The sequence below is a fragment of the Aptenodytes patagonicus genome, chromosome 14 (assembly GCF_965638725.1).
Source record: "Aptenodytes patagonicus chromosome 14, bAptPat1.pri.cur, whole genome shotgun sequence".
Lineage (NCBI taxonomy): Eukaryota > Metazoa > Chordata > Aves > Sphenisciformes > Spheniscidae > Aptenodytes > Aptenodytes patagonicus.
The window spans coordinates 6,668,822-6,696,103 of record NC_134962.1 but is presented as its reverse complement, the minus strand read 5'-3'; the positions used below and the strand labels follow the sequence as shown (position 1 = coordinate 6,696,103).

At 52.2% G+C, this 27,282-nt stretch overlaps 1 protein-coding gene and 1 long non-coding RNA gene across 3 annotated transcripts in view; both read left to right on the top strand.

The window, feature by feature from the left end:
- The window catches only part of RBM38 (RNA binding motif protein 38), a 34,254-nt gene extending 7,179 nt beyond the window's left edge, over positions 1-27,075 (top strand). Inside the window, exon 4 of one of the 2 annotated variants that reach the window (XM_076352307.1) lies at positions 26,507-27,075. In XM_076352307.1, the coding sequence (XP_076208422.1) occupies positions 26,507-26,759 (253 nt within the window). In that variant the 3' untranslated portion in view covers positions 26,760-27,075. Of the gene's footprint in view, positions 1-8,844; positions 10,265-26,506 lie in introns of those variants that run through there. The other variant, XM_076352306.1, reaches the window with a different exon arrangement.
- Positions 12,395-16,129, top strand: LOC143167171 (uncharacterized). The gene is made up of 2 exons (XR_012996513.1): positions 12,395-13,090; positions 14,948-16,129. It is a non-coding gene; the product is annotated as an uncharacterized LOC143167171 (long non-coding RNA).
- Positions 27,076-27,282: the final 207 nt, after the last annotated feature.

Below are 27,282 nucleotides of genomic sequence, written 5' to 3'. Positions count from 1 at the left end.
AAAAATTGAACCAGTTGAAAGTAGTCAATTTAATATATATTTTGCCAAAACTTGTCAGGTACTTGAGAAGACTTTAGAGATGTTTCTGCAGCCTTTGGTTTTCTCCAAATTGCAGACGGAAATTGGAAAGCTTAGTTAAAGGCAGAATTCCTGGGCCTTCCTGGGTTAATCTGTCAGAGCCTCTGGTTTTCTTCCTGTGTGGACAGGATGAATCTAGCATCCTCCTGGGTTTCTCACACCGATGCTGAAGGACTCAGGCTCCTCTAGTGCACTGGTGTGAAGCATTTTCTGTTTCTTCTGTCAGTTCATTTCTGTTTTGGCTGTGCTGGTAACTCGAAAGGGGAGGGGGTTTTCCTTCTCTGGAGAGCTGACTAGTTGCGGATAAACTTCCATGTGGCTTTTTCCTTGGTGCCAGATGGCTCTTGTTTCAGTCAGATGTTATCTCCTGCTACCTGAGTGTTTTTCAGCCTGCTTCTCCAAAACTGTTTTTTGTCTGGCCCAATGTGCCTTTGTTTGGGATTATTTTTTTTCCCGTTTTCCTTTGGGTGTGGGGGAAGCAAGATGCAGAGGATAAAGCTGTAAATTGTTGAGCCTGGTTAACTCGTGGTAGAGCTCAGCATGTTGATCTCAGACTCTTGGTTAAGCTGAGAGAAAGGATTAGATCTTTGTGAGAAGATGTACTCTCATCTTTGGTCTGCAACCTCTTTTTTTTTTAATTTCTTTCGGTTTTTTCCCCACAGCTCTGCACCGGCTATGGGGGAAGGTGTAGATGGCATTTCTTTTTACTTGTTTCTGTGGGATCCACCTTCCTTTGCTATGGGCCATTAGTTTGTTGCATCGTGAAGTCAAGATGTGTTAACATTGTAAAATTAGGACATTGCTGGGCTCTGATAGGTTCTCAGCCACTGCAGTGCCTCCTGTTCCTTAAATTTTCTCTCTCCTGCCAAAATAAAAATAAATTGAAATCATGGATTGCTCTTGTACCCTTAAGTTGGCATTTGTATTTCTCGAGCAATGGTTTTGGTAGGCTCAGCAACCAGCAGATGTTATCACTGAATCCTGCAACATACTCACTTTTTCTCTTGTACTGATTCCAGCCTGGGACAGTCTGTTGCAGCAGGTCATTCCTTGGTCATTGCCACCAGTGTGGTGACGTCTGGTCCCAACAGGGAAGCAGGAAACCCAGTTGTGTACCTGTTTGCACAGGCTGCTGTGTAAATCTTCCCAGAGGGCCAGAGAAGGACGAGTAGAAGATGGACAGGCGTATTAGTTGCAAGATGAGCAGAAATTGGATTGGTTGGTTTGCTATTTTGTGTTTGTGTCAGTGAGGATAAGTACTGGACCATGGAGCTGCAGAGTTCATCCTTGTCTTACTTCGAGCTGGCTGATGAGGCAGAAGTCATTGACATTTCAGTGCATGTTTAAATCAGCTTTAGTAGGGACATTTCAGGATTCGGAGGTTTGTCATGTCAGTGGTTGAAGCCCAGCCTGTGACAGTGAAAGCTGATGGATGGTGGAGTGGTCAGGGCACAATGAATGTCCTGATCTGCACCAAAGTGTTGGTGGATAAACTCGGTGTGATCTCTTCCTGGAGCAAGAGTCCTTTTTGGCAGGCAGGGACTGCCCTGGCCATGCTCCAGCCTGTAGCCCCTCCTCGTCATATCTGGATTTGAGAACAGGACCTGAATTTCTCACATTTCTACAGCCTGTCACTGTGGCTGGGGCCCATACGATACGGATTGCCATGCCTGCCACCACTCCCTGCAGGTTTACTTAAAGTGGCTCCACAAGGTGAGTGCTTGCTGGCTTGGGAGTGTCCTTCAGGAATGATGTTCTTGGGGCATGAGTTACATCAGGATGTGTCTGTGCATCACCAGCACCGAGGTGGTGTTGCAGCACTGCTAATGCAAGTGTAGAGCTCCTGGACTGCTGCTGCTGCTTTTCTTGGTGTTGCTGGGGTGTGCTGCGCAGAGCAGCTCCTGTCTGGTGCTCTTACACTCATGAACCCACATCAACATACATCTTCAAATGCATCCGCGGGTCCTGAGAGAACTGGCGGATGAAGTTGCTAAGCCACTCTCCATCGTATTTGAGAAGTCCTGGCAGTCTGGTGAAGTTCTCGCTGACTGGAAAAGGGGAAACATAACCCCATTTCTTAAAAAGGGAAAACAGGAAGACCTGGGGAACTACAGGCCAGTCAGTCTCACCTCCGTGCCCGGCAAGATCACGGAGCAGATCCTTCTGGAAACTGTGCTAAGGTACATGGAAAATAAGGAGGTGACTGGTGACAGCCAACATGGCTTCACTAAGGGCAAATCGTGCCTGACAAATTTGGTGGCCTTCTATGATGGGGTTACAGCGTTGGTGGATAAGGGAAGAGCAACTGACATCATCTACCTGGACTTGTGCAAAGCATTTGACACTGTCCCGCACGACATCCTTGTCTCTAAATCGGAGAGACATGGATTTGACAGATGGAGCACTCGTTGGTTAAGGAATTGGCTGGATGGTCGCCCCCAAAGAGTTGCGATCAATGGCTCGATGTCCAAGTGGAGACCAGTGACGAGTGGCGTTCCTCAGGGGTCGGTATTGGGACCAGCGCTGTTTAACATCTTTGTCGGTGACATGGACAGTGGGATCGAGTGCACCCTCAGCAAGTTTACTGACGACACCAGGCTGTGTGGTGCAGTTGACACGCTGGAGGGAAGGGATGCCATCCAGAGGGACCTTGACAGGCTTGAGAGGTGGGCCTGTGCGAACCTCATGAAGTTCAACAAGGCCAAGTGCAAGGTCCTGCACATGGGTCAGGGCAATCCCAAGCACAATTACAGGCTGGGCAGAGAATGGATTGAGAGCAGCCCTGAGGAGAAGGACTTGGGGGTGTTGGTTGACGAGAAGCTCAGCATGTGCGCTCGCAGCCCAGGCGGCCAACCGTATCCTGGGCTGCATCAAAAGCAGCGTGGCCAGCAGGTCGAGGGAGGTGATTCTCCCCCTCTACTCTGCTCTCGTGAGACCCCACCTTGGAGTACTGCGCTCAGCTCTGGGGCCCCCAACATAAGAAGGACATGGACCTGTTGGGAGTGACTCCAGAGGAGGGCCACGAAGATGATCGGAGGGCTGGAGCACCTCTCCTATGAGGAAAGGCTGAGAGAGTTGGGGTTGTTCAGCCTGGAGAAGAGAAGGCTCCAGGGAGAACTTAGAGCAGCCTTCCAGTACCTGAAGGGGGCCTACAAGAAAACTGGAGAGGGACTTTTTACAAGGGCATGTAGTGATAGGACAAGGGGTAATGGCTTTAAACTGAAAGAGGGTAGATTTAGATTAGATATAAGGAAGAAATTCTTCACTATGAGGGTGGTGAGGCCCTGGAACAGGTTGCCCAGAGAAGTTGTGGGTGCCCCATCCCTGGGAGCCCCATCAAGGCCAGGTTGGATGGGGCTTTGAGCAACCTGGTCTAGTGGAAGGTGTCCCTGCCCATGGCAGGGGGGTTGGAACTAGATGACCTTTAAGGTCCCTTCCAACCCAAACCATTCTATGATTCTATGATTCAAATCTGTCATCCAGGCCGTGGTTGGAGGTGTTACTTCACCAGAGGTAGTTTTCATGTTGCTGTCATGGACAGCTGTGGCTATGCTCAGCTTGTTCTGCAGTACCACCTCCCAACTGAAGCCCGGCACTGCCTGCCATCACATGTTGTGGCAGTGTGGGTGTCCCTGTAGCAGCTAACGGGTCAACTCTAGTGGAAATGGAAGCCAAATTCCTGGGGTCAAATGCCAGAATTTGTGCCTTCACTGGCAGACACAAAGGCCTCTGTTTCTTTTATTCTTCAAGGAATAAAAGGCTGGTCGTGGTGGTGACATTTGTGTGCTGATCTCTGTGAGGTTGCCAAGAGCCCTCTGCCCCTCCTTGTTTCCCAAGTGTTTGTGTGATGCTGTGTCCCTCTTGACAGAGGGTTGCAGTTGTCTCCCACCTCTCCAGAAGCGGTGAAACCAGCTCGCAGCGTGGCTGACAGAGATCAAGGGGGTCAGGAACTCCTGCTCGCTGCTTTCCCAGACCCATGCAGCTTGCAGGAGCTACTTAAGGCTCACATGTAGGAAGTCCTGCAGGATGGGGGAGAGCTGAGAAGGTGCAGCTAAAACATGTTTTAGGTGTAAATCTGACCTAAAATAATCAAATATATAAGATGCTTCTGAGATAAGCTCTGCCAGATAGAGTTGCTGATGAGGGAGAGGGCCTCGTTAGCTTGTTCCTCTTCCTTGCTGTTTGGGAAGGGGTGTGGGACACATGGCCATCTGACTGGTCCCTTCTTCCTGGCTGCCCTTGGGGCTGCCGCTGCCCACCAGCTACCCCTGCCCTGCAGCTTGCCCCCGGCAGCCCTGCCCTGCCAGTGCGGTGGAGAGAAGCGGGCGACGGCAGGTTTTAAAAAGTCCGCTCTTTCAGCAGGCAGCACCTCCCAGGAGCCAAGGGCGCTGGTAGCTGCAAGCCTCACCTGATGCATTTGAACATCTCCACCCAGGACTGCACCGAAAACGGGCTGCTTTTGTTCTGTCCTTCATATTTTGCACAGCAAAAGCAGAAGCCAAGTCTGCACCTCCTCTGCCAATGGCTCTGTAACCATCTCTTTTGTTCTGTGTCTTTCAATTTTGGCTGCTGGGGCAGCGTGGCGTCGTGCCACGTAGTTAGGAACGTGGGCTAGCGTGGCGGTCCCGTCTGCCCTCCTGCACCACGACGGCCCTCCCGAGTCCCTCCTGCGGCCACTGCCGGCTCTAGACTTAGGTTTGACCATGCTTGTTGCGTTTTGTGGCCTTTGCCCGCGATTAATTGTAATGCCATAAGCATCTCGTATGTCTGCTGTTCGCGGGATGACTTTGATGTGTGGTGGCGATGGCTGATCACTTGGTTGACGTTTTATAATCACATTGTGTGTATTCTAGATGAAGTTCTCTTCTGGCTGGCAGGGCCCGTCGTGGGGGAGGGAGGAGAACTGCAGGGAGAAAGGGAAAGGCGTCTTAAAACACAGATGTGACTCATTCTGTAGAAATTCAGATTAGAGTTTGCTGATTTTTAGAAAAAGAACTCTAAAAGAGCTTTTTTCCCCCTGAAAGTTCTTCAGAAATAATGGAAGGGGGGGAAATAAGTTAAGATCTTCTGTGGATGCTAAACGTAGCCAGTAGAGAACTTCATCGTACTGCACTGGTTTTGTTTTGTTTGTAGCTGCAAGTCATCAAAGTGACCTTACCTTGGGTTGTGTGTTTTGTTTTGATCGATGAGTTGTCATCTGTCCACCTAATTCAGAAGTCCAAACTGCATATCGTGATTGAAATTTATAGCTAAATTATTAAAATCCCACAGACCAGAAGAACCTTCCCTTTTACATAGAAGCAGATTCTGGAGTTGCTAAGTGTGATTTTCTGGTGCAGTAAACTGTGGTGTGTGATGTGCACTTGTGTATGTATTGGGCTGGGATGTATTTCTGGAAACGGAGTACAGGAATACTTACTGTCTTCTTAGCTAATGGTGCTTTTTATTCAAAGTAGCATTGAAGAGCTGGAATTTTTCCTTGCTGAGCAAAAAAAAATAGTGCAGGATGTCGTGGATTTGCTGTCTCTCTGGAGCACACCATGGGAGCTGCGATGGAGGAGCTGTGTACGTGAAAGCAAAGCCAACATGCGGAGTTCCTTGGGGATGAGTTGGGAGCGTGCGCTCGCCCTGACGGCCCCGCACGTGGCCACGTCCTCCGCATGGGGTGTGCCAGCTCCAAAGAGCAGTTGCGTGGCGGCAAGGGACATCGGGGGGTGACCTGCGGAGCTGCTCAAACAGGATGATGCTCAGGCTGGGTTGCTCAGAGGCTCTCGGACCATCCTCCTGGTCATTTTGCAGGCGCAGGCTGAACGCCTGTGTGCAGGAAAAGCGCAGGTCCCTCCTCTGCTCCTGCTGGTGGGTGTTTTTTAGTGAGTCCTGAGTGTGAGGATTGTGCATTTGGTTTTTTGTTGTGTTTGTGGGGTGGTTTTAACTTTATCAAGCCCTGGAGTAGCAGCAAGCCCGGTAGTGGGACACATGTAGGGAGAAGCAACAGGCAGCCAGAGCATCTGCCACCAATCTGGGATGCAGGCTGTTGTCCAAGCTGCCGATTTACGAGGGGGTAGAGCAAGAGGCCTGGGTGGGGTCCGCTCGTCTTGCCCCCGACGGTTGCATGGGCCAATGCCTGTGGGTGCCTCTGCAGACCCTTTCCCCAGACGCTGGCAGGCCAAGAGAGCAGTATTGCACCTCTGCATTATTTAAACCAAAACAAACCAAAACAAACCCCCAATGACCAAGCGTGAGGAACCTCTGGGTTGGGACTGGGCCCAGCTCCTCGGAAGAGGTGGCTGCTGCAGCCGGCTGGTGCAAGTACGCGACATTATGAGCTTTTGGTCTGAACTGGCGCATAAGCTCTAGCTCTGATTCAGCCATGCTGGCCTCAGTTTAGATCAGAGCTAAACCAAAAGTGATTCAGTGAATTTCTGCCACCTCATCTCATTCTCGTTAGTCACAGGGTGATACTGGGTATGGTGCATTTATGGACTGAAGGGCTCCGAGGTCCCTCTCTTTGCACTACACCAGGGATGGCTCTGGCCTCTGGAGATGGTCTTGCACTTAATCAGCCAAAGGTTGAGGTGCTGCTCTCCACCATCCATCCTCTTCCCCTGTGCTGCTCCTCGGGGGGGGCCTCATTATATCTAAGGACCCTGATTTCGGAGGCAGTGTTGCTGGGGGGGGGGGGGCAAAGGAGAACAATCATTCTTTCATCGTGCAAATTGCTTCAAGAAAAAACGAAGTGCATTTGTGAGTAGGAAAACATGAGAAACCTGGGTTCAGATGAGCACTTGTTTACCAGAAGCCTTTCTCCTGCCTGAAGAGTGGGTTAAACCATCCGGTGCTGGTTGTAAAGCAAATGGGAACAGTCCTGTAACTGCTAGACAGGGGGGACCAGCCCCAGGTGGACCCCAGTACATTGTAGGTGGTGGCTGAGACCTAGGACGGACACTCGGGTGGAACGAGGGCAGCCAGTGAGCCATCCAACAGAAGTTTCCAGTCCCTGGCTGTGAGTCACTACGGAGCACCAGAGCACCAGGTCCCACTGCTGGGCAGCGTGGTGAGTCTGCTGGGGTTTCCGACCCTGGAGATCAGATGGACGAGTGGGCAAGATACCCTCTCCCTGAGCAGCTGAGCTCAGCTTTAGAGAGCAGGTTAGGCATGTACAAGCCTGCCTCTTGTGAAAAGCCTGTGGGAGGCTTTTAAAAGTGGTTGTGTTTGAAAATGTGCTGTCACACACATCCACACAAAAATCCCCAAAATATTTGAATCTGCATAAGCTCTTTGCAGAGTTTTACCTTGGTTTTTTGGTTTGGCAAAATCCGTTGGGTGTTGGGGACAGGGTGGAACGAGCTCTCTGGAGGATGGCTTTTGGTTCGTGCTGTTGCCTTACGTGATTCAGCAAGCAGCCAGCCAAAGGGACCTTTTCCACAGCATGCACTTTTTGGTGCACGTGGCTCTTATCTTTCAGTGGTCACGTGCCATTTGCTAGTGACAGCCTGCACACCCCTATTTCTTAAACAAGCCCCAAATCTGTCAAGCCTGCGCACAATGGAGCACTCTGCTGCTGAGGGCTGTGCAGGCAGATACTGTTTGCGCTCTGCAGTTGCATGTGCATTTTTAAAATGCCCATTTTTGTCTGGCCCGTGGCAGTTTGCATGGATGGACCTAAACCTTCAGGTTTGCACAGTTTTTGCTCTTGTTTGAGGCCTGACTTGTTGTGGGCCCTTTGCAAAATACAGCCCTTTCATTTTGCTGCTTTTTTTTTTCTTTCCTCCTCATTAGCAGTTTCTAGCAAATTAGTGGGCAATCCTGCATTAATCATCTCCAGGATCTTTCAGTCTGTGGACTTTAATTGACTGTGGCGTTGTTAAATTCCTCTGAGCAGCACGGCTATCTCGGGGCAGGGGCAAACCAGCTGGTGAAAAGCAACAGTTTAGGACCTGCATCGAAAGGGCAGAGGAAATGCCGGGGGCCAGCTGGCCGCAGAGCCTGGATGTAAAAGCTCCTGGGCACGTGAGCATCGCTGCTGGGCCGGGGGCTGCTGGCATGGTCGCTACTGAGGAGTGTTACTGAAGGGGAGAAAGCCAGAATTAATATCTCATGTTTTACAACAAACACCCTGTAGCACTGCCCTAAACATCTAGTGTTATGGAAACGCTGGCTTAAATGTGTAGTAACTGGTAACAGCTGGCAAGCTGGAAGGCCCTCGGCTGTGCCTGGGGACAGTGGTCATTCCTGGTGGGACACTATCCTGATGGGACAAGCGGAGGAGTGACCCGGTGCCGGGAGGTGCCCCACAGGGGCTGTGGGTCCTCGGGAGCCTCCACCAGGGTTTGGGCAGTGTGGGGGGATGCGTGGACCTGGAGGATACGGGAGGTGACGAAGCTGCCAGTGCTGGCAGGGACAGGCGGGGCACGTGGGGGCTAGGGAGATACGGTGAGCCAGTCAGGCAGGGGCTGTGTCGGCCATCCAGGGAGGTTATTTTGGGGACCAGCAGGACTGGATAGTGGGAGATACACGACATGGAGACCAGGGTGTGTGTCTGTTCTTGCAGTCCATGCTTCACCTTGCACTACTGCCACCCTTGGGGTCTAGGAGTGTTTTGCTTTTCATTCCCTCCACCCTGAGCAGCACCCCTGACTCGAGGGCAGCACTGCTGGGCAGCACTGTTTCTGTGGCTGATGCACATGAATTTGGGGGGGAAGGAGGGGGACATGCAGGCTGGAGGGAGCTCAGCCCCTCGCTGACTCTCTCCCTTTGCCTCCACAGACTCACGCCTCACTATGTTTACCCCCAAGCTATCATCCAGCCCAGCGTGGTGATCCCTACCCCTGTGCAGTCCATCACGTCTCCCTACATCGACTACACCGCCGCCAGCCAAGCCTATTCCCAGTACACCACAGCTGCCTACGATCAGTACCCCTACGCTGCTTCCCCCGCTGCCGGGTTTGTGGGATACGGCTACACGGGCGCAGTCCAGCCTCCCATCACCACCAGCAACCCAGCGGCGCCCGCCACCGCTTTTGTGCAGTACCAGCCCCAACAGCTGCAGCCCGACCGCATGCAGTAAGGGCCCTGCCCGCGCCTTTGCCACCTAGGACAATCTTTTACAATGGAAGGATACGACTAGGACAACAAAAGCAACAAAAAAAAACAATAAAAGAAACAAAACAAAAAAAGAAAAAAAATCACCCCGCCCCTTTATCCCCTTTACGTAGGTGCATATCAATACCTAAGCTATTTATAGTGTTAAGGGCGAACCCAAACCCTTGCAGTCTGACTGTGCTCATGAAAATGGACTTCTGGTAAGTTGTTTTTTTCAATCTGGACAGATACTGTCTTGAAGATGTTCTAAAAGTGACTGAAATGTTTCACAGGAAAACTACAGATTCTTGCACACATCACAGTCTGCTTCCATCACCCGTGGTCGTCTTTCTGGCCCTACCCCGTCAGCCCTCCCCTCCTCATCAAACCTGCAATCCTCTTAATTACTGTTGAGGTACAGAGGTACTCGGAGAACATGGAAAAAAGCAATCTTATTTTTTGGTTGTACAAAAACTTTGTAATACTCAGAGATGCCTTACAGAAAAAAAAACAAAAGAAAAAGAAAAACTATTTTTTAATATTTATTGCGATTTTATTCGCATGAGCTGTGAATTGCAGACAGAAGAATAGTAGTATCTGCCTTGTTTAATTCTCATTTTACTAAATTATTGTATGTAGGTAAAAGCTCTTAAGTAATTGCTGAATCACTCAACATGCAAAAGGGAATATTGGCTTGAAGGAGAGCAGAATATTCCTTTAGTCAACGCACTGTACTATTTTCTTATTGTAATTGTTACTCTGTTAAGATTATCTCAAATTTAGGTATATTTTTAAATGCAAAAAACCAACCAAGAATACCGAACATTTTGTCTACTTTGGTAGATCTTTTGTTACAATGCTGCAACCTATGGAGACATTTACAGTATTTATGTAAAAGAGATTTGGGGCTGTTGGCCAGCAAAGCTTAGGAGAATTATCATGAGTGGAGCAAAAGAGAAAAAGGTGTTATGTCATTGAACAAATGGGTAAACGTAACCTTTTTATGCCTATAATCCAACAGCCAAATAAAGGAAGAGAACAGACGATGTAAGTTAAGTGCATTTCTACAAAGAACAGCAATAAACTGTTTTAACTTTTAAAATTATTCGATACTGTATGGTACCATGTTTGCTTGGCTGGAGTCCATTAGGGGGTACTCTCAAATTGACCTGATCTGGCTACGCTGGGCCTTCGCCTGCGAGCATGCCAGGGTGGGTTGGGAGCATGTGGCCTGCGGTGCAGCGGAGCAGCAGAGCCTGGCAAGAGCCCCTGCTCGCATCCTGACCCAGCATTGCATCACACAGGCATTGCCTGGGCACAGCCGTCCCTCGCAGCGTGTCCCGTGCACCGTTGCTCACTCTGCACGTCCCAAGTCACCTGTAGCTCTTGGCACCTCGGGGTTTTTGAGCTCTTGGAGCGTCGTGCCGGAGCTGTGCGGTCCCCAGTGCTTGTGCCCAGCACTGGGCGCTTGCTCACACCCATCCTGTGTGGAGCAGAGGGTGTAAAGTGCTGCCATCCTGGTGCGGCTGCAGTGGAAACCAGGACAGCTGAGATCAGATCTTACCCCAGAATCCTCAGGATATCACTTTCCTTCTGTTATTTGCTTAGAATAAGTTTTTTTTCCTAAATGGAATCCATCCAAAAGTGAGTGGTCTGCCAAAGCCCTGTCCCAGTTCAGGGATCTCTGATCCGGCCGGGCATGGGCAAGCTGTGGGCAGTGGTGAGGCTCTGGCAGGGTGCTCGCACCCCTGAGCTTCCTTTGCGTTACTCAGCCACATTCGACTTTCCCTCACCAACTTGCTTTAGAAATTTGGTTCTCAGATTTTGACCATTACAAACTGTGAATATTGGCTTTTAAAAGTAAATAAAATTGCTCTATTTGAATGTGCTAGTTATCTAGTTCATCTCTGTAAAGGTTACAGCAGCACTGGTGCCAGGAAGTCCCTGCATCTTTGGCACCAGTGTATATTGCTGTTCAGAAGGTGATGACGCCTAAAGCCATCCTGGGGGAAGAGGGTGCTGTAGGATGGAAGCAGAGCCAGTTCAGCACTGTATCTGATCAACTGCCCTGGTGAACTTAAAGGCACACAGTGGGCACATCTAACGTCATCAGTAGACCTCAGAGTAAACAGCCCATCTCAATGAATGGAAACAGCTCATTCCTCCCTTGCTTATATTGCGTGAGAATGCAGATCCTGGTGGGGCTCTTCGTCCTGTCCAGGGTTTTGCTTACAACCATGTGGGTGACATTTATTTCCTTTTTAAGTAATTAGTTTCTGAATACGGCTGTGGGGCTGCCAAAGGAGTAAGAGCTGAGCACCGCATCCAGCACGGCATTGGCGAGGAGCGCAGCCTGGCCCGAGAAACCTGCCTTTGAAGTACTATCGGGGGGCGGAGATTATTCAGCAATTCTTCTTTCTCCCTGTCATGAGTCTTTCTGAGGAGGAGGAGGGAGGGGAGGATTTCGGACGCGGATGAGGATGCTGGGAGCCGTGTTGCGGTGCCCGTCCTCAGGCAGCGCTCCTGCCTGGCTCCAGCACTGCTGAATGTCAGCTTTTGTCTTCACTGAGGACCCGTGTCTCCCCAGGTCAATAGGAAGACCGAGGCCTCCGAAGATTAACTTGTCATTGGAAAAAAAAAAAATGTGTCCGGTACATTTTAAAGCGAAAAGAGTGATGATTTTCCATTTAGCTGACTCTAATTTCCTGAAAGGTGGCCAAAACTGCCAGGAAGCGAGGGCGCAGACAGCGCTGAACAGCAGCACGCCTCCTTCGCGCGGCACCCAGCCCGCCACTGTCGAATGCCATTCCTGGATCCCGCTCAGTTTTGCTCCGGGCTCATTTTGAGAAACAACCACATCAAAACAACAGCCCAACCTGCCGCCTTCCTGTTTGCAAAAACCCAACTGTGAAATTGTGGCTGGGCAGGATAATAATGAAATCCGCCGTCCAGCTTCCCGGGTGGAAGTGGGGTTGCAATGGCAGGTGGCAAGGGAAGCCTGCAGCACTCCAAAAAGGAGCCCGAGCGCTTCCTTGGCCCAGTGCTAGGCTGGGAAAGCGGGAAGAGCCTCACGGGTCGCTGTGTTAGAGGGACAAGAGTTAAATGCGGTGCATGAGCAGTGGGGTGTGGATGAGAGGCAGTGGCTGCGTAGCTCCTGACTGGTCAGGGTAGCGCAGGCCAAGTGCTTAAATCACCTTGCGATTGCTTAAAAGCGTAATTTTTTTGTTGTTGTTTTGGGGTTTTTTTTAATGTGTTGCTTGATGGAGCATCCTCTTTCACCTGCACCGTGTGCCTTATGTTGTCCCAGGACAAAGCGAGCTCACCCCAGGCAGCTCAGCTCTGCTCCGGGCAGACAGGAGCCCAGGGTGGGCACAGGCTGGGGAGTCACGGTGCTGCTGTAAGAGCTTCGGTGCGGCAACGCGGAGCTGCAGAGACGCAGGGAGGAGCGGTGAGGGCTGGCTGCTTTTGGCAGGGCAGCCCTGGCAGCACTGTCTGCGTGACACAGGTCCTTGGGGTGGGAGCGGCTATACAGTCTGGACCTTGTCCTGGGCACATCACCATGGCCATGCTGATGGCTGACCTGGTCCAGGCCACCTCCCAGCAGCTGTGCCCACATGCCCAGTCATTTGCATCACAAATTCAAATCTTTTTCATAGGAAACCATCACACTGAGGCTGTCAGGGTGAGCTTTGGCTTGTGTGGGCTGGAGCATGTGCAGCCCCTCTGCTGTCATGGAGAAGCGTCACCATACATACCAGTGCTGGGGTCCTGATCATCGCCCAGACGAGCCCAGCCGCAGCCTGGCATCGCCTCCCTTCCCACGCCGCAGCAGCGAGCCAAGAGACAGCCCTGTACCCCAAGCTGCCTGCGGAGCTTTGTGGCTGGTGCCAGACCCTCCCCACCTGCCCGCTGCGGGAAGGGGATGGCTCAGGTGAGATTTCTGCCCTTTCCAGGCACTACGTCGCCCCTGGGTGTCCCCTGTCATGGGGGCAAAGCCGAGGGCTCTGCTGCCAGCAGCTGCCCAAACCCGCTTGTGATAAGGGGCAGGGGGGTACCGAGCCCACATCTCTGCAGTGCTCACCCTCGCTGCCCTGCGTTATCTGGCTGAGACATTGGGGGAGCCCCGTGGGCTCCCATCAGGGTCTGGGGCTTTGCAGTGGTACCCCCAGCCGGTGGCCGTCCCCAGGAGGGAGGGCTGGGGGCACCGGCAGGCACTGAGGGCACGGCCAGCCCCCACAGCCCAGCTCCCGCGGCTAATGAGCCCCAGCGCCAAAACTTTATGGCTGAGAGGGAAAGGCTAAGCGCAGGATTTATTTGCATAGTAACTGGGCTGCTGTTGGCACTTACCCTTTAAAATAAAGTTCACAGCAAAATGTTTTTACCCCCTCACATACAGGGAATGCTAACAGCATCCCTTTTTTTTTTTCCCTCTTCTAGCTGAAACTTGTTTTTCCCTCCTTTGTGCCTCTCTGAATCCTGCCAGCGTAGAGATTCCCTTGTTCAGAGAGAAAAAAAGAAAGGGGGGGTGAAAAAAAGAAAAAAGAAAAAGAAAAACTTAAGCCTGGGATTAAAAACCATCACTAAAATAGTTTGAATAACAAAGTCAACTGACTCGCCGGGAGCCCGGTGAATGCCTGTCACGTATCGCCCTTCGGCTGGGGGCACGGTCATGTGTTTCACTAGATAGTTCCTGGAAAAGCTTCTGCTCAGCCCGATAGACCTGCGGCTTCTGATACCGCTGCGCCCGCGCTGTGCTGGCCCCGCTCTCCCAGAGGGCTGCGGAAAACTTTCCAAACTTATAGAAGGGGGTGGGAAATAAATAAATCTCCCTTGGGTACCAGAGACATTGGTTCTTCTTGTGACCTGGATAACAACCAGCTGTAAATGGTGATCAGGGCTTCTCCAGCCCCAGTGGTCCTAGCACCAGCACCCCGGGGCCAGCAGCCCCCTCTGCCCTTATTGATGTCTTTAGCAATGGGATTTATGGTTTGGGGTTGTTTTTTTTTCCCCACTAATTTTTGCATAGTTTGGCTACATAAATAATCAAAAAAAGTGGGACCTTGCATGAGATAAAAGCAGAGGGTTTGTAAATCCCCCCCACAGGCAGAGCCACCTCGCCATGTCAGACACATCATGTGGGACCACGCAACCAGGAATGTGTTATTGGGGGATTTGTACCTAAAACCAAAGCTACATACATCGGTTTTATCCTTTTGCTGACACCAGCAGCACAAACCTGGAAACACAGAGGTGTGACGAGGCAAAGCGAGAGGGACGATGGCTCAGATAAGGCCACGCTGTGTGGGAGGGCAATTAAAGGCTCAGATTTATTAGCTGTGTGCCTGTGCTTGGGAGGCTGATGGTGGTGATGGAGAGGTTAGAGATGGAGAAATTGGTGCTGGAAAGATCAGAGATGGAGAAGTCAGAGATTGTTGTTCTGAAAGTGCTGCAATGTTTTAGGGTGAAACTGGGCACTGAAGGCACAGCACATTCCTGGTGAACCACCCTGCGGTGGGTACAGACTGTGCCCAGCCTCAGCCGCTGAACCCAGGGCCGGGATGGGGCACGGGCAGTGCCCATGAGTACAAGGCTTACGCACCTTTCTCTAAAGAGCCCTAAATATATGTGCATGAGTATATTTATTTAATTGTGGATATATATATTTAAACTTATATATAATTTGAATAGATAATTATATACAGATATGTTTAAACACACATTTATAGTTTATATATGAAAATACATATGCATATACACAAAGTAAGTATTTTTTTCCTTCTCCCTGCAGGCACCTTTGAGCTGCAGCCTCTGCAGCAACCCCTGGGCTTGCTGCATTCACATGCCATGAGCTGCACATTTACCAGAGGCGTGACAGTGCCCCGTTATCCAGGTTATGGCCCGCGTTATCCCCTGGTGCAGGGGGGCCGGCTCCTGGAGCCGCCTGCCCGGTGTCAGGCAGCAATGGTGGGGCTGCACCACCATCACACACCCCATCCACCAAACTGGTGCGGTACAGCAGAGAGGAGAGACAAGCAGTACTAAAAATTGCACCGGGACACCATTAGTATCAGTGGCCCCTTATTAAAGGATGTTTTGCATCTTCTTTCAAGAGCCACCGTACTCAGCTTTAAATAGAAATGAGATAAAGAAGCGTAAGGTGAAATAATCTAGAGGACTGACGTGAGAGAGGAGCTCAACTCCCACTTTCGGAAGCGGCTCGGGCAGCCTGATCATTAAGTCCTATTGAATTGATAAGCCCCGAAGTCCCAGGAGACAATTTTTGAAAGCATTTACCCACGTAAAGCTGGAGACCGTGGCCTTTTGTAAATCAGCCAGGAACACGTCTTGGTTTGAAAATAGCACTAAGCATCTTATTACATGTTTAACACTCAAAAGATCTTTTAAAATCAAACTAAGCACGCTTGAGTGGTTCCCATTTAATCTCTACCTCTAGATAAACACCGGGGGGTCAGCGTGTGCATGCAGATACCGAGAGCCATTTGCTTTCTCCAGTAGCATCAGCTGGTTGTGTTTACATGAGCTGCTTACATGCTAGCACATTAAGCAAAGCTTGAGCTTTGCAAAATGACAGTGAAATGAAATAAATAAATTGTACCATTAGTCTTCTGTGAGCTGGCTTTAAAATTAGCAGGTTTTAGACATAAACATGGTAGAATGAGCCCTCAGGGGAAGAAAAACCCTCCAAACCCCACATCTGATCCTTTTTCAACAGTGTATGCTACTCTTTATTTCATGCCATTTTAGTAAGGTAAACTAATTTGGTTTCCTGTTTCCAATGAATTTTGTATGTAGAAAAATATTTATACTGTATTCATACATTTATATACTATATAAATCTGATTAGAAACATGTATGTATGAACAAACATATTTTCTATCAATATCTGTGTGTATTCATATGTGTGCATGTGTGTGTGTGTGAAAGAATACATACAAATGTCTTATTTCAACTGATATTTTAACTTTTATTTCATAAATCCTGACTGCTGAAGATGCCAGATGAAGTTTAGGTTAGAAGTTAATTTAAAATGAGGAGCATAACATAGCAGCAATATAATATAACCAATTTAATGGCGGTAGGACCGGTTGATGGGTGCTCAGATATTTCAGACCGGGAGGTCCATGAACCGTGCTGGGCACAGCTCTCGCCTGCCCAGCACCTGCCCACCGTGTGCTGCAGCTTTTTCCCTTTCCAGGCTCCCCGTTTGCTGAGCCCACCCTAGAGCACCTCAAGGGCTGACCGAGGCTTTGCAGGAGCCCCACCGCTTACTGCCGCCCCAGCCCAGCCTGGCCCTGGCCTGCAGGCTAAATCTGGGACAGCGTTGCCACTTTACTTAGGGCTGGAAATGCCATCTCTGTCCCAGTAAGATGCAGCCATCGCTGGCGTGGATGCAGCCGGTGTGAGGGGTTTGCTGTGAGGCTGGGCAAGGTTGGGCAGGACCCAGCCCTAGAGCCGTGCCCCAGCGTCACTGGGGTGAGCATGAGCTGGTCCGGGTCAAAACCATGTCCTGGACTGTGCTCACATTTCAGCAGGCTGGAAAAAATAGTAAAAAAATCACATGCTGGAGTGAGAACCGTGGCTGGGAGGTGGACACGCACGGTCCAGGGTCATCCTTGGCTCCTGCTGGAGGGAGCCCTGGGCTGAGCAGCGCCCAGTGGCATTCCCTATCCTCTTGCCCACTGCTGCCATACGTGCACTTTGCCTGTGGGTGGGTGTCTGTCTGTCTGTCTGTCTTTCTGCATTCCCATTATGCTGTCTTCAATCAGCTGACCATGAGCACTTCTTCAGCCTCAGTCTGCTCAGTCCAGAATACAGGTATTTTGGGCGTCTGCAATCTAGACGAAAGCTCCAGTCCTGCCAGCAGCTCTGCACGGGCTTGAATGGAAAAGAAATATTAAAATAGCCCATCAAGTTGGGTAAATGCTGCCAGGCTGGGCACTGCCAGCCGCCTGCTCCAGCCTCTCTCCCTGCGGGCAGGGAAGAAGCCCCAGCCCCAGAGCCACTCTGCAGCCGCCCAGCCAAGACAGAGCCTGCAGAAAAAATAATAAATTGAATCCAAATGTTTATACCATTGGCACTGTCCAGGCCATGTGCCTAGTAAAGCTGAAGAATGCATGAATATTTTCTTATAGCTGCTGCCTAAACTGCCAGAAATGGTCGCTGTGCAGAGCATCCCAGTGCGGTGTGGGAAGAGGCCGGAGGGGGTGAGACCTGCTCGGACAGATGGACGGATGGATGGACACACACAGGAGTTGGGTCCAGGTTCAGAGACTGGGCCAAGAGCTTTATGCACAGGCAGTGGGTTTGGGGGCAGGTATGGGGGTCTCTGTGCAAGTGAGGCACTGCCAGATTGTCGGCACAGTGAGGACCCTGGATTTCCCCCTGCCCCTCTTGCACACACACGCACACACACACACACACACACACGCAGCGTTTCCTCTTCCCATCCCCGTCAGACATGGTGGGCTCCGTACGTGTAAGGCACTGAGCTCCAGCACACATCGTTTGCACAGCCCTGGCTCCCATGGGTGTCTGCAATGCGTCCCGGTTGCTACAGGTTTCTGTGCTGAAATGCTTAAAAAAAAAACCCGCCCCAACCCAACCAAGCGCAGCCTGAGCGTGCTGCCCGAGAGCATCACAGCGCGACGGTTATAACAGGCTTACTCATTTCTCCAGTGAGTAAGACCGAAAGAGGAGCCCCGCGGGTGCGGGGCCGGGTGCGGGGCCGGCGGCCGATAAGGAGCAGCTCCCTAATCTCCAGCCCCAGCAGCCGAGAGGGCGAGGGTGATAACTCACAAGAACCCTGGGCTTGCAGCAGTGGGGGGGGTGGTGCTGCCGGTTTGAGTGTTTGCAGAGTTGCCCTCACCTTGGGGGGGGTTCGTCTGCAGCATCCCCCCCAACCCGGCATACCCTCGCCCTCACCCGGGAGCCAGCGGGAGCTGGTAGTGGTGGCAACCACAGGGCATGCACCCTGGCCCACTCATCTTGCCTCTGCACTCGATGCCCTGTGGTCCCTGGGGCATAACCACGGGGAAAGGTGGCTACAGCAGGCAGCATCTTTCATCCGATAAATCACCCTGCTTAGGATGATCCAAAGTTTAGAAACTGGAGGTAGGGAAGGTCCCAGCCAAGGTCTGTCCTCGGCCGCCCCGTGGGCTGGGTGACGCCGGGAAGCCAGGAGCACAGCAAAGCCTGGCGCTCCCCTGGTTCAGACCTGGGCTGGGATTTTGGCTCAGATACCTGTTTTTTTATCTGCCCCCCTTGGAGAGCCGCCAGATGGGCTGGCTGGGTCAGGCCTGTGCCTGTTCATGCCCATCTTCCCGCGGCACGTGCTCACGGCTGCGCCAGCAGCACCCACCGCAGCTGCACCGCTGGCTCGCCTGCTCTGCATTGCCTGCCCTCAGCTCATGGGGATAAACTTGGTCGCCCCCTCACCGGCCCCTCGTATGCCAAACTGCACATGATAAGCTCTGCTCCAAAGCACATTTTTGTCAGAGGGCAGCAAGATAAAAATCTTAAAATAGCTCAGCGTGACATTTGCCAGGGTCTGTGCCACCACTCTTCCCACACACCACCATCCCCCATCTTCCCTCCCCAGCTTTGGGCATGAAGAAGCCCGGGGGGGAGGCTTGGGTCCTAAAAACAAAAGCAGGACATGTGCAGAGCTGCTCCTGCCTCCGAGCATCGTGCTCTCTGGGCAGCATGGCACCGAGTGCAACGTGGCACCGTCAGCGCTGCAGAGCAAGGCTCTGCCTCTGCGTTCGGGGTGCCCCCGCTCCTGCTGCTGGGCCCCCTGTTCCCAGCTTGCTGCGGGGAGCACTGCGCGCTCTTGGCCATCCCTCCTTTGGCTCAGGCCGAACGCCGCTTGGCCAAGTCCCCAGCAAGGGAACAAAAGCGGAGAGCCCCAGCGATGGGCCGGGGAGCTGGGGGAGGGTGCAGCTCCCTGCACGGCTCCTCTCCAATGCTGGAAACCAACAGGGCATAAAAGTTAAACATCCCCTCGCTGCCTTTGCTGCCCTCCCTCCCCCCGGCTTCTGGCACTGCCCAGGGCTGCCGTGGGCTGGGCTGCTGTGTGCCTTGCCAGGGTGCACCGGCAGCTCCCTAAGGCTGGATGCCATGGGGAAGACTGAGGGAGCTGATGCCAGCATCTTCTCCTGGAAAGGCCAGCTCCAGCTCCAGCTCCCTCTCCCTCCTCGCAGGGTGATCCCACTTCGTTAACCCGTCTGGCGCCAGCTGCCAGTGCAGTGCCCTGGCCTTGGTCCCTGGTGTCTTGGCAGTGCTGGCAAGTGACTGTCATAAAAGGCTTTAGCCTTTCATAGATTTTAGGCACATACTCCAACTCTAATTTTGTGTTTAGTTTTGTGCAGCTATTAGCATGCCGTATTTAAAGGCAGAGTTTCAATTCGTATCTATCTTGATTTTTTTTTAAATGGAAAACAAGATTAAAAATAGTCATCAGAGAAAACAAACATTGTAATGCCCACACAGATTTTTCTAACAATTTCAGAAATGCCCATGTGAGCAACTGCTTTTAAGCAGTGAAGAATTGCAGTGGAGAATTTGCAGCGCAGACATGGCACTAAGGAAATTAAGCGTGTCCCAGTGTCACCTTCAGTCTTGGCTGGTCACAGTTCAGCTCTGAGGATGGGCTGTTGTGGCACACCATGCTTACTCTTTTATTCATCATACTAATTGTTTTATTCATTATATGACTAGTAAAAGCAGCTGAGCTCACTCCAGCTAGCTCGTGGCCCTGGAACGAGCCTTTTTTCTCTCACCCCATAGTGCAGACGATGGTGAGGGGCTTTGCCTGGACCTCCCCGCAGGGAGGCATGCGCTCCCTCCTCTCCCATGCCCGCAGGCTCCTGCGAGACGAGGCAGCAGCGGCAAGGCAGGGTGGTGGCGTGCCACCAGGAACCACCAGCACGGCGGCTCATCCCCTGCCGTGCACGGCACACGTGTGTGGCCGCTGCCACACGTAACAGCCAAGTGCCTCTGGTTCCCCTGTGCGCCGGAGGAGAAAGCTGAGCCGTGGACGAGGCAAGCCGTGAGCTTGCAGGGATGCCACGTGCACCGACAGGATGCAGGGATGCAAGCTCATGCTGGGCTGAGGAGCTGGCAGAGCTCACACCGGCTTGAACTTAACTCTGCCAGGCTGGCTGGGGATTTTGGGGAGTTGTTTAGGTTTGTCGAGGGTTTTCTCCAGCCTCCCTGGCCTCGCTCGCCTCCCTCAGTGACAGCAGCAAAGCCCCGGGGACCCAGGTGTCTCCAGGCAGCTGCAAAGCCAGACGCAGGAGCGGCGCAGCGCAGCTCATGCCCCCGACGTGTTTGGGACAGGGGGACAAGGCCACAGGGAATCCCCGCACAGGAGTTGTCAGAAGTGATGCCATGTGACATGCTCTGTGTGAAAAAAGCGAGGTCCCCCCATCAGTGGCTGGGTCGTGCCAGTGCGGTGCCGGTGCCGGTGCCGGCCAGCAGCCGAGGCAGGCAGCCCCACGGGAAGGGGATCTTTTGCTACACCCACATTTGGCCGTGGGGCTGCAGAACCAGCGGAACTCTCGGGGGGGGAGTGAGTGGGTCTGTGGGGAAACCCGAACCCCCTCCTCACCCCCCGCAGCCCCAGGCAGGGTAAGAGGCAGGTGGACATCACTGTGGAGGGAGGGATTCCCCCTGCTTCCCAGGCGGTGACCGACATGACCAGTCATGGGCCCTAAAAGGCTCATGTTAATTAAGCCTCGCATCCTCCTGGCACCTTCTGCTGTGCTGGTATCCCCAAAATACAGGTCGGTCTGCAGGCCCAGCCCTGCATGTTCCCCTCACGGTTGCCCCGGCCGGGTAGCAGTCAGCAGCCGCCGAAGTGCCAGCGCAGGGCAATGGTCAATCTCTGAAGCCCCTTTTCAAAAGCCGATTTATCCCCAGTTTAACCAGCCCTCTGCACACTCCACACACGAGAACTCAGCTGCCCACCTGGCTTTCGCACAGCGTGGGAGCACGGGGATGCTGAGGCCAGGGGAGAACTTGGCTGAGGGGAAAACCACTCGAGAGAGGTGCAATCTGTCTGGAAAACAGGTTTTTGCTGTGGCTCCCAGCAGGCAGAGTACGGGCAGCGCCGCTCCCTTGCACGGCCACTGCTCCAGGAGCACACAGCACGGTTTTGGCTGCTCTCCCCACGGGAATGGCGTCCCGCAGCCCACATTGGGGAGGCTCTGCTTTGTCCCCTTGGCACCCCTCGATGCTATGTAAATACTGACAGGATTTTCTTTGCAGGCATGAAATGCACATCTGCTGATGCAAAGCTGCAGCGGGTGCCCCAGACAAGAGCGGGTGGCCGGGAGAGCCCAGCCGCTGGCTGGCGCAGGAAGCTCACCGCCGTGCACGGGTGGCTTTTCTGCATGAGCCAGGCTGCCACCTTGAACTTTTGGCCTGCAAGTGCTTCGTGCACCCAAAATAGCCACCCCTGCTCTCCGCCTCGCCTGGAGAGCCTGGGCTGAGCCACAGCCTGCCCTTGCCCCCAGATAGGAAGCAGGGAAGCATCTCTGCTGGTCACCCAGGGACGGCCCCTGCAGCATGCCTGTCCCCTGCACGCTCACGGAGATAAGGCTGGAGGATGATTACTTCATGCTGTCATCGAGACAAAATAAAGCCCGGCTGCTTCCAATACAGTTTTTTTCTTAATTGTTCTATTTCCATGCGCCTGTGTACACCCGGCCACCCTGCTCTTGCCAGGAAAGCCGAGTGCTGATCATTGTCAGATGGTTCACACAGAGGTTTCTGTTTTGTTTTGTTTTTACAAGGATCCAAGATGATAGGGGGAGGGAAAGAACTTTTGTCCTCTGCTTAAAATAATTCAAGAGCTTTCCACTGTCTACGCCAGGCTCAAGCAGACATTTGCATAACAAATGAGCTTCTCCCCGCTCTTCAGCCCCGGGTGACCCCTGCGGCTCCTGCAGGAGGAGGCTCCATCTCCATCTCCATCTCCATCATCTCCATCTTCATCATCTCCATCTCCATCTCCCATCCCAGCCCTGGGCCTGGGTTGCCTCTGGGGAGGGGAGGGCATGTGGAGGGTTATAAGTTTTAGGCACTTTTGTCAATCAAGACTTTGTAAACGGCCTCTGGAACATTTCAGCAGTAAAACATTTGCTTGGTGACCAACAAATAATTCCAGGCATCTGTCGTGGTTTAACCTCAGCTGGCAACTGAGCACCACACAGCCACTCACTCACTCTCCCCCCACGGTGGGATGGGGGAGAGAATCGGAAGAGTAAAAGTGAGAAAACTCGTGGGTTGAGATAAGAACAGTTTAATAATGGAAATAAAATAAAATAGTAGTAATAATAACAATAATAATAAAAGAATATACAAAGCAAGTGATGCACGATGCAGTTGCTCACCACCCGCCGACCGATGTCCAGCCAGTCCCCGAGCAGTGGCCCCCCCGGCCAGCTTTCCCCCAGTTCATGTATTGAGCATGACAGCACATGGTGTGGAATGTCCCTTTGGCCAGTTTGGGTCAGCTGTCCTGGCTGTGCCCCCTCCCAGCTTCTTGTGCACCCCCAGCCTTCTCAGTCGGTAGAGCATGGGAAGCTGAAAGGTCCTTGACTAGTGTAAGCACTGCTCAGCAACAACTAAAACATCGGTGTGTTATCAACATTGTTCTCACCCTAAATCCAAAACACAGCACTGTACCAGCTACTAGGAAGAAAATTAATTCTATCCCAGCCAAAACCAGGACAGCATCTTTTATTTTGCTGTAAAAATGCCACAAAGCAAGCTGATTAGTGAAGGTTTCTCTCCAAGCTAAAGCCTGTTGACAGCAGGCCCAAAACTGACTTTCCCATTATTAGCAGAAGTGGCTTCTCTGAGCCAGGGTTTCTGCTCCACACAGCAATGCACAAGCACAAGGCACAGGCCTAAGAGCCTGTTCAGGTGCAGGAAAACCAAGCAAAGCCCCTAGAAGTTTCACAGGATTTTTTTTTTGCCCCTGAGACAGATTAACATCTTTGCTAGGTCAAATGTATAAATTATTCCAACAGTTCTACTATTGCTAATCAGACAGATTTCATCGAAGAGTGCTTCCAGAGAGCATCTGCTGCAATGGCTGAGGTCACGATTTTCAGCCCAGCAAGCAGATAAAACTGCTGCAAGAGCCCATTCCCAGAGATGTTTTGTGCAGACCCCTATCGCCTCAACCCCTTTAGTGAGGAACTGGAGGACTTTTCCAGTTCCCATCCTCCTTCTGGGAGGGAGAAAGTTGGGGAGTAAAGCTTACGTACCTTCAGGTAGCTCTGTGAGGCAGCAGGAGGGTTTTCACGAGAAACTGGGTGGAAGCAAAGTTATCAGAGTTCAAACACCCTATCAATTATATCAGAATATTGTATTCTGGTGAAGAGAGGTGGGGAAGAAGGGAAGTCCCAGCAATACTGAAACATCCCTTTTAGACAATGACTGAAAAAATGTTGCAGTTATTCATTTTGAAATTAGTTTCTGAAGGGGTTAGATTTTTTTGCGTGACATCACATCATAGGTACACAATTAAAAACATGAATCCATAATCAGTCAGAAGCTATCATCCCTCCACCCCCCACTTTCTTTCAGAGCAAACTCTGAAATCAGTCATTTTTACATAATGAGAATTACAGACCAAACCTCCAGAAACCTTTGCAACATTAAACATCCATCCTCTGTACCAGGTCCTTGCCCTTTCTGGCCAGTCCCCTGAGATCAGTGAGTTACTCTGGCCTCCCCATAGCTCCAGGTGGGAGGGCACACATCCCTCCTCCAGCCTGCCGCTTCCCAGCCCAGGGAGATGCTGCTCACAACCACCCAGTCCTACCAGGGGCAAGTCTGAGGGCTGAGCCTGGCTGACAGCATAGGAAGATAGCTCTGCCCTGGAGACCAGACAGTAAATGCTTAATATAAGGTTTGAGATTCAACGGACCTGGGCTGCTTATGTTTCCATAGCAAACTCGAAGCATCGCAAAGTACTGCGGTGAGGTGTGAGGAAAAGTCCAGGAGAAATTCTCCTGGGTGTTTGATTATTTTTTGCCTCTGTGGATTTGGGACTTGTTTTGGTGGACATCAGCAGGTTAGACACGAGTCCACCTCTCCTTCCGATGTGGTCCAGGACTGTTTATCCCCACCTGAAAGAGCAGAGCTCAGGTCAGGGCTCTCCTGCAATTCACAGTGGCTTGGCAGAGCCAGCCTTGGTCCTGAGAACAGGTTTGAATCGTGGCTTTTATGGCCCGGGTTTTCAGCAAACACCGCGTATTCCCAAGCTCCCCTGACTCACCTTCTGTCTGCCGGCTGTTTCAAACCTCAGCCTGAGATGCTGTTCCCTCCACGTGTATCACTTGACCGCAAAACCATCCTCCTGTACATGCAAACCCCCTGATCCCACCAGCACCTCCACCGGGCACTGGCAGCAGACACTAAGGCACTTCGTTAATGCCCGGGCTGGCAGCCTGCAGGCCCCAAGCAGGGTAGGACAGGCTCCCCCTGGGCTTGCCACAGCTCGTAGTACAACCTGTCGGGCTGCTTTGGGTTTCGTTCAATTTGATCAAAGCCTCAGAGATGCCATATGGCTCCCGAGGATGTTTCACTGCAGGGGGTTTTGTTTTGCAGCATGGTGGTTATGGCTGGCGGAGGCAGGGGAGCAGCTCCCACCCCTGCTCCTGAGTGCCCAGGGATGACAAATGGCTCTGATGGCACCCGGGTGTCCCCAGCCCACATCAGTGCCCAAAGCATGGGGACACATGGGAGGAAAGCACTGCTCTGGAGCTGCAAGAGGATGCTTTGACTCTGTCTGCGCGGTCACTTGGAGGGCTCGGGTTTTGCTCCAGAGCCAAACAAAATTAAACACTGAAAAACCTGAGAAGGGCAGCAGAGCAGAACTGCCATCCCCACCTGTTCTCATGCTGGATGGTGCAAGTGGAAACCTTCATGGGGCTGCAAAAGGTTCCCTGAAATAGCCCGGACAGGAGAGAGGCGGCTGCTGTGCCGTGGACCCCGCCTGGGAGCCGCTCTGCCAGGGTCAAAAACTGGCTGGACAGCCGGGCCCAGAGAGTTGTGGTGAATGGAGTTACATCCAGTTGGTGGCCGGTCATGAGCGGTGTTCCCCAGGGCTCAGTACTGGGGCCGGTCTTGTTCAATATCTTTATCAATGATCTGGATGAGGGCATCAAGTGCACCCTCAGTAAGTTTGCAGATGACACCAAGCTGGGCGGGAGTGTTGATCTGCTCGAGGGTAGGAAGGCTCTGCAGAGGGACCTGGACAGGCTGGATCGATGGGCCCAGGCCAACTGTATGAGGTTCAACAAGGACAAGTGCCGGGTCCTGCACTTCGGCCACAACAACCCCATGCAGCGCTACAGGCTTGGGGAAGAGTGGCTGGAAAGCTGCCTGTCAGAAAAGAACCCAGGGGTGTTGGTTGACAGCCGGCTGAACATGAGCCGGCAGTGTGCCCAGGCGGCCAAGAAGGCCAATGGCATCCTGGCCTGTATCAGAAATAGTGTGGCCAGCAGGAGCAGGGAAGTGATCGTGCCCCTGTACTCGGCACTGGTGAGGCCGCACCTCGAATACTGTGTTCAGTTTTGGGCCCCTCACTACAAGAAGGACGTCGAGGTGCTGGAGCGTGTCCAGAGAAGGGCAACGAGGCTGGTGAGGGGTCTGGAGAACAAGTCTTATGAGGAGCGGCTGAGGGAACTGGGACTGTTTAGCCTGGAGAAAAGGAGGCTGAGGGGAGACCTCATCGCTCCCTACAACTCCCTGAAAGGAGGTTGTAGCGAGGTGGGGGTCGGTCTCTTCTCCCAAGTAACAAGCGATGGGACGAGAGGAAATGGCCTCAAGTTGCGGCAGGGGAGGTTTAGATTGGATGTAAGGAAAAATTTCTTTACTGAAAGAGTGGTGAAACATTGGAACAGGCTGCCCAGGGAAGTGGTGGAGTCCCCATCCCTGGAGGTATTTAAAAGACGTGTAGATGAGGCGCTTAGGGACATGGTTTAGTGGGCATGGTGGTGTTGGGTTGACAGTTGGACTCGATGATCTTAGAGGTCTTTTCCAACCTCAATGATTCTATGATTCTATGATAGGAGAGCCGGCAGCCAAGCCCAGCACATGGGTTCCCCCCGGCTGGGGCACACCACCGCGGAGCGGGCAGGCAGCCCCTGCCCCGCCGTCCCGAGGGCAGACGCCCAGGTGAGCGCTCCAGTGTGGCCGTTTGCGAGTTACGCCTGGCTTCCCCCCAGCACTTCCTTCATTTTTGTGGTCTATTGAAATAATGTCTTCTAAAGGATGTCAGCTCAGGGTGATTTATTTTCCTTGCCAGCCAGCCATCCCCTCCGTGGCGTTGGAGAAGGACTCCCATTTCAGACATACCCAAGACACCAAGCTGTGATTATGGCAGAGGTACGCCACGAGGAAAACACAACGGTGGGAACAGCAATTACAGTTACCGGGTGGATTTTGCTTCTGCTTCAAGACACAAGACTGAGAAAGCAAAGCCTATAAAAAAACCACTATATGGGGTGTTCACGGCAAAGCAGGTCACAGGCAGTATTTTTCTACAGCACATAAATTAGGACCCTCTGGGCCATTTTCAAAAATAATTTAAGAGCCTAAATGTCACTTGGAAAATGCCTATCTGTTCCTCACAGATGCTGTCCCAGGGACTGCTGTGTCCTGGTGTAATGGGGCAGGGCAGGCTCTGCCCAGGCTTTCAGAGCACCCTTTCATGGGCTGTAGCAGGAGGGACAGGTGGGGATGGGGATGGGAGCCGGGACACTTCTCCTAGTGTCTGCCAGGAAGAGACCACTTCGGGAGCTGCTTTTGCTACCTGCGCTGCTGCTGTACATGGATGGAGAGGCCAATAAAAGTTTGCCCTTGAGCTAAAAGAGCCTCCAGCTTCCTTCTCTCTCTACCATCTCTCCCTGCCTTCCTTCTCCCCGGTATTTTGCCCAAGCGTATTTACAAGAACCAGCCGCCTCCTGGCTCAACCGGGTGCAAACATCACCAGACTTCTTGTCTTGGGGCACCATCTTGAAACAGTGCGCTAAGAACTGGGGAAACTGAGGCATGTACAATGACCAGGAAAACCCCGCAGGC